The sequence below is a fragment of the Emys orbicularis genome, chromosome 4 (genome assembly GCF_028017835.1).
Source record: "Emys orbicularis isolate rEmyOrb1 chromosome 4, rEmyOrb1.hap1, whole genome shotgun sequence".
In the NCBI taxonomy this organism is placed as follows: domain Eukaryota; kingdom Metazoa; phylum Chordata; order Testudines; family Emydidae; genus Emys; species Emys orbicularis.
In genome coordinates, this window is record NC_088686.1 from 139,556,767 (window position 1) to 139,569,631 (window position 12,865).

Here is a 12,865-nt window from a genome sequence, read left to right on the forward strand (position 1 = left end):
TACAAATCACATATCCGATTGCAGCATATACATAGGGTGAGAGAGAAAATTCTCCTTTAACTCTCAGGGTGGGGCCACTGACACCTGGTAGCAGTATTCGTTTTATGTTCCTACAGACCCAGTGTGAATCTTAGAGCACTGACCACCTCTGTGCTTTGTGGGAAAACACAGAGAGGTATCCTCGGCTGTCACAAGTTACTAGCTGCAGAATATAACTGATAAAGCACAGTTTTAACCCATCCCTCTGCTCCCACTCTGTGTTGTTAAATGCTAACTCAGCCCTGCAATGGATTCCTGGACTTGTTTTATGTACTGGGAGTGTTCGAGTGAGATGGCCCAAGATTACCTGATCCAGTGCACTACTGCCCCATTTTGGTCCACCTCTGGGTAAGGTATCTCCCTGGACACGTGAGGAGCATTCAGTTGGTTTTCTGGAGACATCCAGCCAGGCTGGACACATTTAGTAAAACTGCTAGTTTTTCATTACAACACTGAGTTTCAGTGAATCAAGACAAGACACATGAGACACGACAATGCCCTTTATTTAGCATCACCTGGGTGAGTAATTCATATAGCCCATTGCACCCTCTATAGATTGCACCCGAGACACGCTGTGGCTGCTAAGATATGCCAGTGAAAGTCCCACTCGTGCGCTAGGTGAATGCACTGTCAAATGCTGCATCTTTGGTTTCTTTTGCAGGGAAGCATTTTCCATTAGCCTTGCAGGCAAAGCCTGGCATAGCAAGCAAAGGTTATCCGGCATGGGGAAAACCGAGCAGAGCTTTCTCATCCTGTCCACATCTGTGCAGCATCGCTACATGTATGTGCGTTTGTCCTGGGGGAGTTGGGAGTTTGGATGGACAGACTCTTGGAGTTCTTTATTTTTCTGCCCATCCTCTTCTTCCTCCTCCCATCCTGTCCAAGCGTTACCTGCATCATCCTTTCAGTTCTCTTGTACTGGAAATGGAAGAGGAACACAGATTAGAAAGTGGGTGAGAGATGAGAAATGGAGACAGTTGCTGACAACCTCCCATACGGATGGCAGGCTCATTACACGTCCATTTAGCTTCAGCATTTATCCTCTCCCTTAGGAAGCAGCAAAGTTTGCCCTTGAACCTTATTCCAGTTCCCCAGGGCTCTTTTCCCTCTTGTTTCCCTAGATCTGTAGCCCAGCACGGTGGAGTGTCTCCCAGTGGGGGTTAATTCTGTCATGTGAACGCTCATGAGATCACCTGTGAGTGGAAGGTGCTGGTGTTGGTTCAGGTTTTGGCTCCCCTCCCTCGTGGCTCTGCTCCTCTGACGGCTGGCGATGGTAAAGATCAGTACGGCTGTCAGGAATTTGGCGACCAGGAGTACCGTAATGATGCAGATGAATGCATTGAAATGGGCCTCAGGAAGGCTGTTATGGGAAACCACACATACAACAGTTTAGCTTTAACTAGGAAAGAAAGTTTTCCACCTTTTAATGGGAATCTTGTATTTTGGTAACATAGAAAGCCAAAGACAATCACTATCTCTATCTAACGTTCTCCCTGCCCACAATGCTGGGACTCATGAGAGGCTGCAAAGATTACAGTTCTCCTAAACAATAGCTTTAATCTGAAGGCAAGGACAGCTGATGGAAACGAATCAAATTCCTCCTCTGGAGCAGTGGTTCTCAACCTTTTCCATACATGCCTCCCTTTCTGATACTGGGTCATTACCCTCCTCTCATCTAGCCCTCTCCCATTGAACTGCTACTCCTCCCCGATTTCGCTAGGTGCAAAAGGCACAGTGCTCATGTCTCCCTGGCATTTGTTTATGTTCCCCCTTTCCATCCTCCCCCAAGTTGCGAACCTCTGCTCGAGAGGAGGGAAAAAGATCTTCAAACCCAGCCATAGAGGGGTGTCAAATGCTAATCCCCTTATGGGTGTCAGAGCCCAGGACCCCCCAGTGAAATATACCTAAGACAATTAGACAGTCAGCTGTTGGAATTCATTCTTTCTGTTCGATTTGTACCAGCCTCTCTAGGATTCTATAGGAAGTGTGGGCTCTGTAATGATGCCTGGCAATTTCTGTGTCAGAACAATCTGAGATCTCCCAGGTGGGAGGCTGCTCTTGAGAGCAAGGGGTACACTTGGAAGCTCCCCCGGGGGATAGAATTACCCCGCAGGGATCTGTATCATATTTTTCCTCTGTACAGTTGGTGTAATGACGGGTTAAGTTAATTTCCATGTGTGCATTCACTACACCAGCCCCGATTTTTTTATTTAAAGCTGGTTCTGAGGTGGAGTAGACTGATCCTTCTGCCACTGTGGGTTCAGGCAATCAGTAGGCAGAGCCCATCCTTCAAGCATCAGTTGTCCACTTTCTTTAGGATGCTGCTGCCAACCTTCCCCCACTTCTGATAGGCTCTCCTATCACATTATTATTATGTGTAGCATGGTAGCACCTAGCAGCCCCACTCACGGACCAGGACCCCAACGCGTTAGGGGCTGTACAAACACAGAACAAAACAAGGAGGTGCTTACATCTCAAACAGCTGTGCCACCAGGCCAGCCCACTCCTCTGCTGTAGCCAGCCAGCTTATTGCTTGGCCATTTTTGTTCTTTTCTATCTCTCATTGGTTCAGTCTGTCTCTCCCTGCCTGCTGAACTCTTTCCAAATCTCCGACTGCTCATCCAGGGTAATCCTGTCCTACTGGGCAATGGGTCTGGCTTCCCGCAGCCATTGCAGAGGAGTCTCACCCAGCAGGGGATATACCCTAGGTCCCATCGCTGCTTTAAAGCTGGTGCAGTTGCTGGGTGAACTAAGCCCAGGGATGTGTTCCTTACAGAGATCGCAGCAGAAGAAAGAGCCTGCAGGTTTACCTGGAGATGCTGTGCAGAGCCCTGGGCTCCTCTGGTGCCTGGGTCTCCATTACACCTGCTGATGGAAACAGAGCAGTTTAGCTTCCCATGTAATGTTTATTCATAACCTTTGCTCTGGCTCCTCGCGGATGCTGAGAGGTGAAGTTTGGGACCTCTCTCATGTAATGACTGCAGTGGGTTCCACTGCTGCAAAGCAGGAGAAAATAAGAGAAGAATCTGGGCCAGAACCTCCAGGCTTGCAGGCCCATTAGACATTTACATGACAAGAGTATCCTGCTAGTAATTAGGAAACCATGGCATCTCTGGTACCCGGGCTTGGATACTCCGGGCTGTGTTCTCAAGACTAGCATGGCATATGGATTTTACAGACACTTGTAATCTGAATAGCGAATGCTTGTTAGCCTACAAAGTCCATGAGTGAAACCCGTCTGCTCTGCCTGTACAGGGACTATTCCTCTGGTCCATCGAGTGAAAGCAGAAAGATGCAGTAAACCCATGAGGTCACCACCACATTTATGACTGTATCTGAAGAGCTTGATGCCTGGTAACACGGAACTCTGCGGCTTACTCACTACTGACTAACCTGACATTGCTAACTGCATGGATCCAAGGATGCCCAAACTTCACTGCGTTAAGGGCCACATGATCAACTTGCCAGGAGTCTCAAGGCAGTGTACATTTTGCACACAAATCTACGTAGTCTGAGTGCGTATCAAACACATGGGGCAATAATATTGGTTTCACAGAATCATAGGAATGCAGGACTGGAAGGAGGGACCTTGAGAAGTCATCAAGTCCAGTCCCCTGCACTGAGGCAGGACCAAGTAAACCTAGATCATCCATGACAGGTGTTTATCCAGCCTTTTCTTAAAAACCTCCCTTGGAAGCCTGTTCCAGAGCTTAACAACCCTTATCTTTAGAAAGTTTTTCCTAATATGTAACCTAGGTCTCCCTTGTTGTAGATTAAACCCATTACTTCTTGTCCTATCTTCAGTGGTCATGGAGAACAACTGATCACCGTCCTCTTCATAATAGCACTTAATATATTTTAAGACTGTTATGAGGTCCCCCTTCAGACTTTGTTTCTCAAGACTAAACATGCCCAGGTTTTTTAACCTTTCCTCATAGGTCAGGTTTTCTAAACCTTTGATCATCTTTGTCGCACTCCTCTGGACTCTCTCCAGTTTGTCCCCATCTTTCCTAAAGTCCGGCACCCAGAATAGGACACAATACTCCAGCTGAGGCTTCACCAGTGCCAAGTAGAGCAAGACAATTACCTCCCGCGTCTTATGTAAAATGCTTCTGTTAGTACACCCCAGGATGGTCTTCGCCTTCTTTGCCACTTCATCACACGGTTGACTCATATTCAATAGGAGATGCACTAAACTGCCCAGATCCTTTTCAGCAGTACTGACACCTAGACAGTTGTTCCCCATTGTGCATTTGATTTTTCCTCCCTAGGTGCTTGTCTTTCTTGAATTTCACCTTGTTGATTTCAGACCAATGCTTCAACTGGTCAAGGTTGTTTTGAATTCTAACCCTGTCCTCCAAAGAGCTTGCAACCCCTCCCCTTTGTGCTCGTGTCTTCCCTGCTAGGGGGAAAGGCAGTTGTTTGCTAGATTTCACTAGCAAAGAAACATTGTGGTTAGCCATCTGTGTCCTTGGCCTACTGTTGCAGAGGAGGATGGCTGCAGGCCACACTTTATAGGCTGTGCTCTGCCCCTCAGCTCACCCCTCCTGCATTAGCACAAGGACTACAGAAAAGGAACTATGGTCTTGTGATAAAAGCACTGGACTGGGAATGAGGAGATCTGGGTTGAGTTCCTAGATCTGCCCACAGACTCTTCCTGGGTGACCTTGGGCAAGGCACCTAATCTCTCTGTGCCTCAATTCCCTATCTATAAAATGAGGATAGCAGCACTTCCTTGGTCTGCTTAGATTATAAACACCTGGGGGCAGGGAGTGCCTCTTCCTCCTGTGTATGTACAGCACCTAGCACAGTGTGGTCCTGATCTCAGCTGGGGTCTGTAGATACTACTGTAATGCAAAAAATTAAAATGCATGAAATCCTTTTGTTTTGAAACCACAGCCTGGGGACCTACCTCCCAGCACCTCCACTTTCACCTTCTTTAAGGTCCTTGCTTCTCCTAAGAAGTCAGTCTTGCATTGGTACAGCCCTGCATCCTGTTTCTGGAGTCTCTTCATGGTCACCGTGAGGACCCCCGTATGGATGTTGTCAGCAATGGAAGTGTTGCCGTTCCACTTCTTCAGGAACTGGAGCCAGAAGCGGTGGGCGCTGACCACGTGCTGGCACTCAGTCTTATTGACGTGTTTGCACCAGCTCTTCTCTCTCCACTTGTTCTCCTTGGGGCTGTAGGCACAGCTGATGGAGATGGTCTCTCCTTCCATTCCGTACACCACTGTGATGTTCTCTGCCACACACAGGTCTGGGAGGAGAGAAAGGAAAACCCGACTTAGGTCTCAATCGTCTTCTCTCTGACACACACACACTTCCCTTGTCCTCACTAGGACAAGTTGGACCTGTAATTCCTCATCTCTGTTGGAGGTAGCAACGCGGTGTAGATCGGTGGCTCTCAACCTTTCCAGACTACAGTACCCCTTTCAGGAGTCTGATTTGTCTTGCCTATCCCAAGTTTCACCTCAATTAAAAACTACTTGCTTACAAAATCAGACATAAAAATACAGAAGTGTCACAGGACACTAGTACTGAAAAATTGCTGACTTTCTCATTTTTACCATATAATTATAAAATAAATCAATTGGAATATATATGTGGTACTTACATTTCAGTGTATAGTACATAGAAAGTATAAACAAGTCATTGTCTGTATGACATGTTAATTTGTACTGACTTTGCTAGTGCCTGTTGTAAAACTAGGCAAATATCTAGATAAGATGATGTATCCCCTGCAGGACCTCTGCGTACCCCCAGGGGTACACGTACCCCTGGTTGAGAACCACTGTTGTAGATGACAGGGCATCATCCAGCCATTTACCACTGTCCTCTGCTCACCCTACTTCCTCAGTCCCCAAAGTTTGGGCATGTTCAGATTCAGGATTTTGGTTCAGGCCTTCTCTAATTCTTTACCTATTGACCCCCACTGATGCGCCAGTCAGCTGGGTTTTCCTGTGGGGGAGAAGGGAGGAGATATTGTCTCCCCAGTGGAAGGATTTGTCTCCTGAAATGCCACAAAAGCCTTCCCCTTCCACACTTTCTTCCTTGCATGATGTTGAATGTTACATGGCCTTGCTTGAACTCCAATCAGAGCTCATCAACACCTCACCTTGCCCGGTCACATGACGCACTCCATAGTGATAGAGTTTAAGGCCAGAGGTGACCACAGATATTCCAGGCTGACCTCAGTGACGTGAGGCACTTCCATCCTCCAGGGGCTGATCACATTGCTGGGCCGGGGAGCAAGAAACTTCCAGAAATTGAACCTGGGCCTTTCCTTGGACACTGAGGAGGATTAAACCTACAGAGTCTGCTTGGCAGTTACACCAGTGGCCCCTAGCCCTGCTCTGGTGGTATGCAAATAGAATTCACAACCCTGTTGGGCCCCTTTACGCTGCCAGAGTGGTGCAAAGGGGTCTTGGTATAAAGGAATCAGGTCCACAGGCACAAGCCAGTCTCCAGTTGTGTGGTTGGAGGGTTAATTCTTAGTCCTGTTACTGACCTTTTAACAGCTGTGGTTTTGAGAAATCTCCTTTTGCCCTCTTTCCTGGGGTACTGCTAATTCTAGCCCTGCCCTATGAGCAGCTGATCTTTGACTATTTCCCTGTTTCTCTTTAGTTCCTTCTCATTTCTGTTTCTCTTCAAGCTGCAGATGCAACGGGGCCGCATTGTTTGAGATATTTATACTTTTAGAAGGAAGCTATGTGTTATTTCGGGGAATCTGTGTTTTAGGTGGAGGCTTTTCAGTCGCTAGCAACTGCTGCAGAAGAATTCTAAGTAGAACTGAAGCCGGAAATACATCGGGAATGGATGTTATAAGGGCTTCACAGAGCCGCCTGTCCTGAGATGATTGAGAATGCCACAGTGTTTGGGAAGATGCACCATCTTCTCTTATTTGTAAATATTCTGAGTAAATGTTAAGCTAAAAAAAATAGGCATAAAGACGGATAGGTGTTCTGCGAGCGTCGCATATGCTGCTTTACCAATGCACCTCAGTCCTGACCTGCAGCCCCCGCTATTGTAGTCTTGGGGTTCCACCCCAGTGCACCCCAGTTCTGACCCGAAGCAGCCCCTGCTATTTCACTCTTGGTCAGAGACTGCCAGTTTAGGGTTGGTAATGTCCCATGCAAAACTCTGAGACATTATTTTTTAAAACAATTCTGCTGACAGATCGTATATTATCTGTGTTCCTCCTCCTTTGTTCTTTATTACTGAGGATGATACAGATGAGCCCAAGCCAGAATGTTGGTTGCAAACACCTCATCATTTTGGAAAGTCTGGCCACTCATCCAGATTTTGCAGCTGTGGCCCACGTGTAATGGAAATAGAGTTGGTGCTTGTAAAACATGCATCTACTATGATGTATATTGCGATAGCACCTACGAGCCCCCATGATGGACCAGGGCCCCATGGTGCTAGGGGCTGTACAAACACAACAAAAAGATGGTTTCTGCCCAAAGAACTGACCATCTAAGCATAAGCCAAGAGACAAACAGGGTGGGACAGACAGATGGTAAGACTGCATGTGCCAAGACTAGAGAAGAGGAGGTTGAGAACCGGGATGAGAGTTCTAACTGCCTGGGTGGAGAGGAAAAGCTGTTCCTTGCAGATGTTCATCTACTCCTGTGTCTTATTTCCCACGTGAAGTCCCCATAGAATGATGGTGAGCATGGCATAAATGCCGCTAGCTAGATGACAGTCATAATCGATAGGCGCTCAGCTTCTCTCTGTCCATCTCCCAGGCAGAGGGGTTTTGAATGGGTGGATATCATAGGAGAGTGAGGCAGAAGAACTGTGTTTCAGGTATCCTTCTCAAAGTAATGTGGTCCTTGGTTATTCCAGGGTGTTCCAGGAAGAGAAGTCCGGTCCAGTTTCCTCCACGGGAGAGCTGGAATTTTTGTTTGTCAGCCTCCATAGAAAAAGAAGGGAAGAAACTGACAAGATGTACATGAGACTGGAGGAAGGATGGTATTGACATTAAGGCAGTGGAGTGGGACTCAGATAGGCCCTGGTTTTATTCCCAGCTTTGCTATAAACTGTCCCCTTGTGACCACTGACAAGATATTTAACGGTTCTGTGCTGTAATTTCCTATCTGTAAAATGGGGCTAATGCTTCCCTGCCTCCCGGAGGTGTTGTGAGGTGCTCAGTTGTGACGGAGGCCAGATAAGCACCTAGATAGAATTTTTCCCCCTATATTTTTTCCATTTTGCCTAGATGCATCAGATGATCTCCAGTGGTTAGCCTGATATCCTCATGCCTCGCTCTCCCTCCCCCTGCCCCCAAACGCCTCTCCCCAGGAATCTCTGGAGAAAAAGACCCTGAGTTCCCACATTTAAGGGTTGGTCCTCTGAGTGCCGATGAGGTGTCTCTGTTCCCTTAAGCCTTATTTGCTCCACTAGGACCTGTAGCTGCTGTAGTTTGCATGTAAAATAGTCTCACAAACTGGATTGCTGAGAGTGCAGTTAAAGGCGCTTGTTATTTCTTCCAAGATGTTTCCTGCTCTGACTCACAGGTTCCCTGACAGACCTCAGCCCACCACCCTGGAATCTCCAGCGTCCTTTGGAAAAAATCAAGAGTATAGAACACAAACCCTGGAAGGGAATGAAACCATGAATGCAGCTGCTGAAGAGCATGTAGTGTAGTGACTTATGTTTAGGGGAGGCCCTTCTCACCCCCCACCCCAAACTACCTGCTCCTTCTACATAAGAACATAAGAACGGCCATACTGGGTCAGACCAAAGGTCCATCCAGCCCGGCATCCTGTCTACCAACAGTGGCCAATGCCAGGTGCCCCAGAGGGCGTGAATCCAACAGGTAATGATCAAGTGATCTCTCTCCTGCCATCCATCACCACCCTCTGACAAACAGAGGCTAGGGACACCAGTCATGGGATGCATTCCCCCCTCCTCCTGCTTTGTACATTCTCTGTGGTTCGCATGTTCACTCGCTAAACATGTTACCATGGCTCCATTGACTCCATCTGCTGCTTCAAGACTATTTGTGGCTTCTTTGCCAGACATGTTCTGGGACTCGCATGGGTCGGGAGGGAGGCGGGCTCATTCTCCATTGCTTTGCACCTTACGTTGTCATTTGCACAGCGAACGCGAAGTGGGTGGATCATGGCACCAAATCACTATACTTGCATGTGATGGTCCCTTTGCACAGGTGCAATTATTGCACAGGGCACAAGACAGTGGAGATCCAGGCCCAGAGAATCTACATCTCTTCAGTCCAGTGCCGAGGATAATAATCTTGAGCTGGATCCTGCAGGGCGCAGAACACCGCCTGCAAAGTTTTGAGCTCCCTCAACTCCTGTTGCAGTTAATCTTGCCCTTAAAAGATAGCTATCTGCTTTGACTTTTATTGGCACTCCCACTGATAATTGTGGGGGTGGGTCCATTTAAGAACGTTCACAATGGAATCATCTTCTCTGGAATCATCAGAACAAGCAGCTGAGCCTTGCGTCCTGTGCAGCGTTTGCCTCATGGTCCCTGCTATGACTCATGCTAGATGTTGGACAATGCCAGTTATTGCTTCAAACCTTCGCCTACCCCTCAACCCGACACAAAAGGAGTTGGATGCTTTCTTACCTGATAAGGAGACCAACAAGACCAGATGCATGAGCTTTTCCATGTCTCTTCCTTGCGCTATCCAGCAGCGCAGGGGGGAGTCTGAACAAAAATTAAAAGGATTCTTGCCCAAGAGCAGCTTTTTTCTCCTTGTTCTGCAGGAAGGAATGAGAACAGGAACTTGGCTTCTCTTCCCTCCTGGGGATTGAGCAATGTACCAGGGACGGATGCTTCTCTGACTGGCTGAAAACTGGGGCAGCAGCAATGCCCACTGTGAACCAGGCTTTGGTCTAGACAGCCTGAGAAGAGTTGTCATGTGATGAGGAAACCATGCGATGGAGAGGCGGTTTTGACACCGAGGGATGGTGCTTTTCATTCTCAATAGGCTTTCTAGACAAGCTTTTGCATGATGTGAACTTTCCGTGTATGGATGGAGATCGTGTCTTGACTATCTCAGGGTGGGCTCTGCCAGGCAGATCACCCAGATACCTCAAAAGGTGGAATAGAGAGGCTGGGATACAGCCTTGGAGATCTCCATGGAGAACCCCAAGGTTGTTTTCAGACTCTTTGCTCGTCCTTTAGTGGCACAACTGAAAAGGAACTACAGAAAAGCTTATCACACAAGGCAGTCCAGCAACTCGACGTGACTGTTTAGGACAGGAAGTGAAGAATATTGTATCAGTTTAAACTGCTGGGTGTTTCAGACCAGCACAATGTAATTTGCCCAGGACACAAGGGCTAACATCTTTACTCTGTACTCTTGCAAAAAGTGCTGTGGGATTTTTAATGAAGTCAGGGGACCAGGAGCTGAGTTTTTTGTTTCATCTGAAAGACAGCACCTCCAACAGGTACAGGGACCATCGCTACCATGCTGGGGCATTGGTTCAGTACTGACTTGAAAGAGAGCCACCTATGGAATTAACTAATCTAACGAGCTAGGTATTCACATGATGCCCATCACCATGGTATCTGAGCTCCTCCATTGCTTTTAGCTGGAGGTTTTTCTCCAAGTACTGATTCAGCCCCAGGCTATTTAATTTATAGGAGTTGTGATGGGCTGGGTCACAGAAACCCCCTTGGGACTGTCACCTGATGTGCTGAGACTACTTCTGAGCCCATTTTCCTTGCCAGCTTGGGACTTCAGTACCCTGTCTTGTTGAGCCCGACACGCTAGCCTGCTACAAACACAGACCCAGGTCTGAACCACGTCCCCCACAAGCTGCAGACTTAACTGAAAACTGCTTAAGAAGTGCTCCTGTCTCTAGCACCCAGATACCCAGTTCCCAATAGGATCCAAACCCCAAATACATCCGTTTTACTCTGTATAAAGCGTATACAGGGTAAACTCATAAATTGTCCGCCCTCTATAACACTTATAGAGAGATATGCACAGCTGTTTGCTCCCCCAGGTATTAATACTTGCTCTGGGTTAATTAATAAGCAAAAAGTGATTTTATTAAATATAAAAAGTAGGATTTAAGTGGTTCCAAGTAATAACAGACAGAACAAAGTGAATTACCAAACAAAATAAAACAAAAACACGCCACTCTAGGCCTAATACAGTAGGAAACTAAATGCAGGTAAATCTCACCCTCAGAGATGTTCCAATAAGCTTCTTTCACAGACTAGACTCCTTCCTAGTCTGGGTCCAGCAATCACTCACACCCCCGTAGTTAGTGTCCTTTGTTCCAGTTTCTTTCAGGCATCTCAGGGTGGAGAGGCTATCTTCTGAGCCAGCTGAAGACAGAATGGAGGGGTTTCCAAGGCCTTTTATATTCCTTCTTTTGTGGGTGGAAACCCCTTTGTTCTCCTGTGCAAAATCACCGCAACAAGATGGAGTCTGTAGCCACCTGGGCAAGTCACACATCTATGAATGATTCCGCTTTTTGTAGGCCGACGCCATTGTTTACATGTTAGTTTGAACATTCCCAGGAAAACTCAGATGTGGATTGGCGTCTCCCAAAGTCCATTGCTAGTTAAGTACTCCCAATTACTTGAATAACCCCTTCACACTATGTTGACCAAATCTGCCTTATGTGCTTCCTACAGCAAACACTTTAAATACAAGCATAGAGCCAATGCTCATAACTTCATATATAAAAATGATACATGCATACAAATAGGATGAATATATTCCATAGATCATAACCTTTGCAAAGATATATGACATGGCATATCTAGCATAAAACATATTCCAGTTATGTCATATTTACACTCATAAGCATATTTCTGAAAGCATTATGGGGTGCGTCACAGGAGCTGATAGCATCACACCCAGAGGTGGTAGGACTGCAGATATATCCTCTATGCACAAGCCTTTCTCTTTCTCCCTCTCTCTTCTAGATAGGATATAAAGAAACAGCCCTCCACCATGACCATAAGTATGTTATAGGATTCATTCTTTCTATGTAGAAGTCCATTTTCAGTGTAACAGATAGGAGTTTAGCCTCATGTTGGTCAGAAACATCTACTTCCCTGCAAGTACACCCCATAGTCAGTTCTAGTTCAAAGTCTTCCATTATTGTCTAGTTTAGGTTTTTTTAGCAAATATTTTTGTACTTTCTTTTGTAATTCCCTGCAACTTGTTCCTCCTGGGCACAATGTGATTTACAACTGTAGTGGGTCAGGAAATTTATATATATATATCTATAAAATTTCCCTGCTAAAACAACAACCAAAATTGTTGAACATTTTCTTTGATTGTTCCCCCCTCCACTCCCCCAGTTTTTCAATGAAAACATGAACATCTTCAACAAAACTGGACGCTTTTTCACAAATATGCCTGTTGTTGACCAATAAAGGCTATTTTCCACCATAAAAAATGTTTTGACTTGCTCTGTTTACAGCAAATTCCCGCTATCAGTTTACTCCCTTCATTCCTGATAATTGAAGATCCTGCCCATCCCTAAGCCCTGCAGAGCTTCCTGTCTCCGTTATATTTCTGACTCTTCCTTGTGCATGCAAAGGGATCACACCTTGTGTTGCTATTTGATTGAGTAGCATTTTCCACCTGCATTGTACCAGTGAAAATGGCTGAACAAGGAGCATAGTGGTAGAGAATCAGGCCCTGGGTCTCAGGCTCTGCTTTCTTTTTCATTTATTTTATTGCTGGCGAAAGGTGCCTGATTGTTAGCCAGAAAACCAAAGTCAGTTATGTATCCTCAGAAGATTGGTAGTGTAGGCTTCCCCTCGGCAACCCCAAGAGAGCAGGGACCTACTTTTGGAGTGAGGGGTAGTTGAGGCCCATTCA

The 12,865-nt window shown here is 46.5% G+C and overlaps 1 protein-coding gene across 1 annotated transcript; it reads right to left on the reverse strand.

The window, feature by feature from the left end:
• Positions 1 to 521: 521 nt before the first annotated feature.
• Positions 522 to 9,931, reverse strand: LOC135878130 (triggering receptor expressed on myeloid cells 2-like). Its single transcript, XM_065403709.1, has 5 exons — positions 9,637 to 9,931; positions 4,952 to 5,296; positions 2,850 to 2,907; positions 1,233 to 1,399; positions 522 to 957 (listed from the first exon to the last, which is right to left on the reverse strand). The coding sequence occupies exons 1-5, from the start codon at positions 9,929 to 9,931 to the stop codon at positions 944 to 946; spliced, it is 879 nt and encodes a 292-aa protein (XP_065259781.1). The 3' UTR covers positions 522 to 943.
• Between the last annotated feature and the right edge of the window lie 2,934 nt (positions 9,932 to 12,865).

What these genes read in the sequence shown, in the direction of transcription:
- LOC135878130 (XM_065403709.1), bottom strand. Translation starts at nt 9,931, where the DNA reads ATGACAACTCTTCTCAGGCTGTCTAGACCAAAGCCTGGTTCACAGTGG. An exon ending in CTTGTTGGTCTCCTTATCAG is followed by an intron (nt 5,297 to 9,636) that starts GTAAGAAAGCAT and finishes CTCTCCTCCCAG; the next exon opens with ACCTGTGTGTGGCAGAGAAC. An exon ending in GAAAGTGGAGGTGCTGGGAG is followed by an intron (nt 2,908 to 4,951) that starts GTAGGTCCCCAG and finishes TGTTTCCATCAG; the next exon opens with CAGGTGTAATGGAGACCCAG.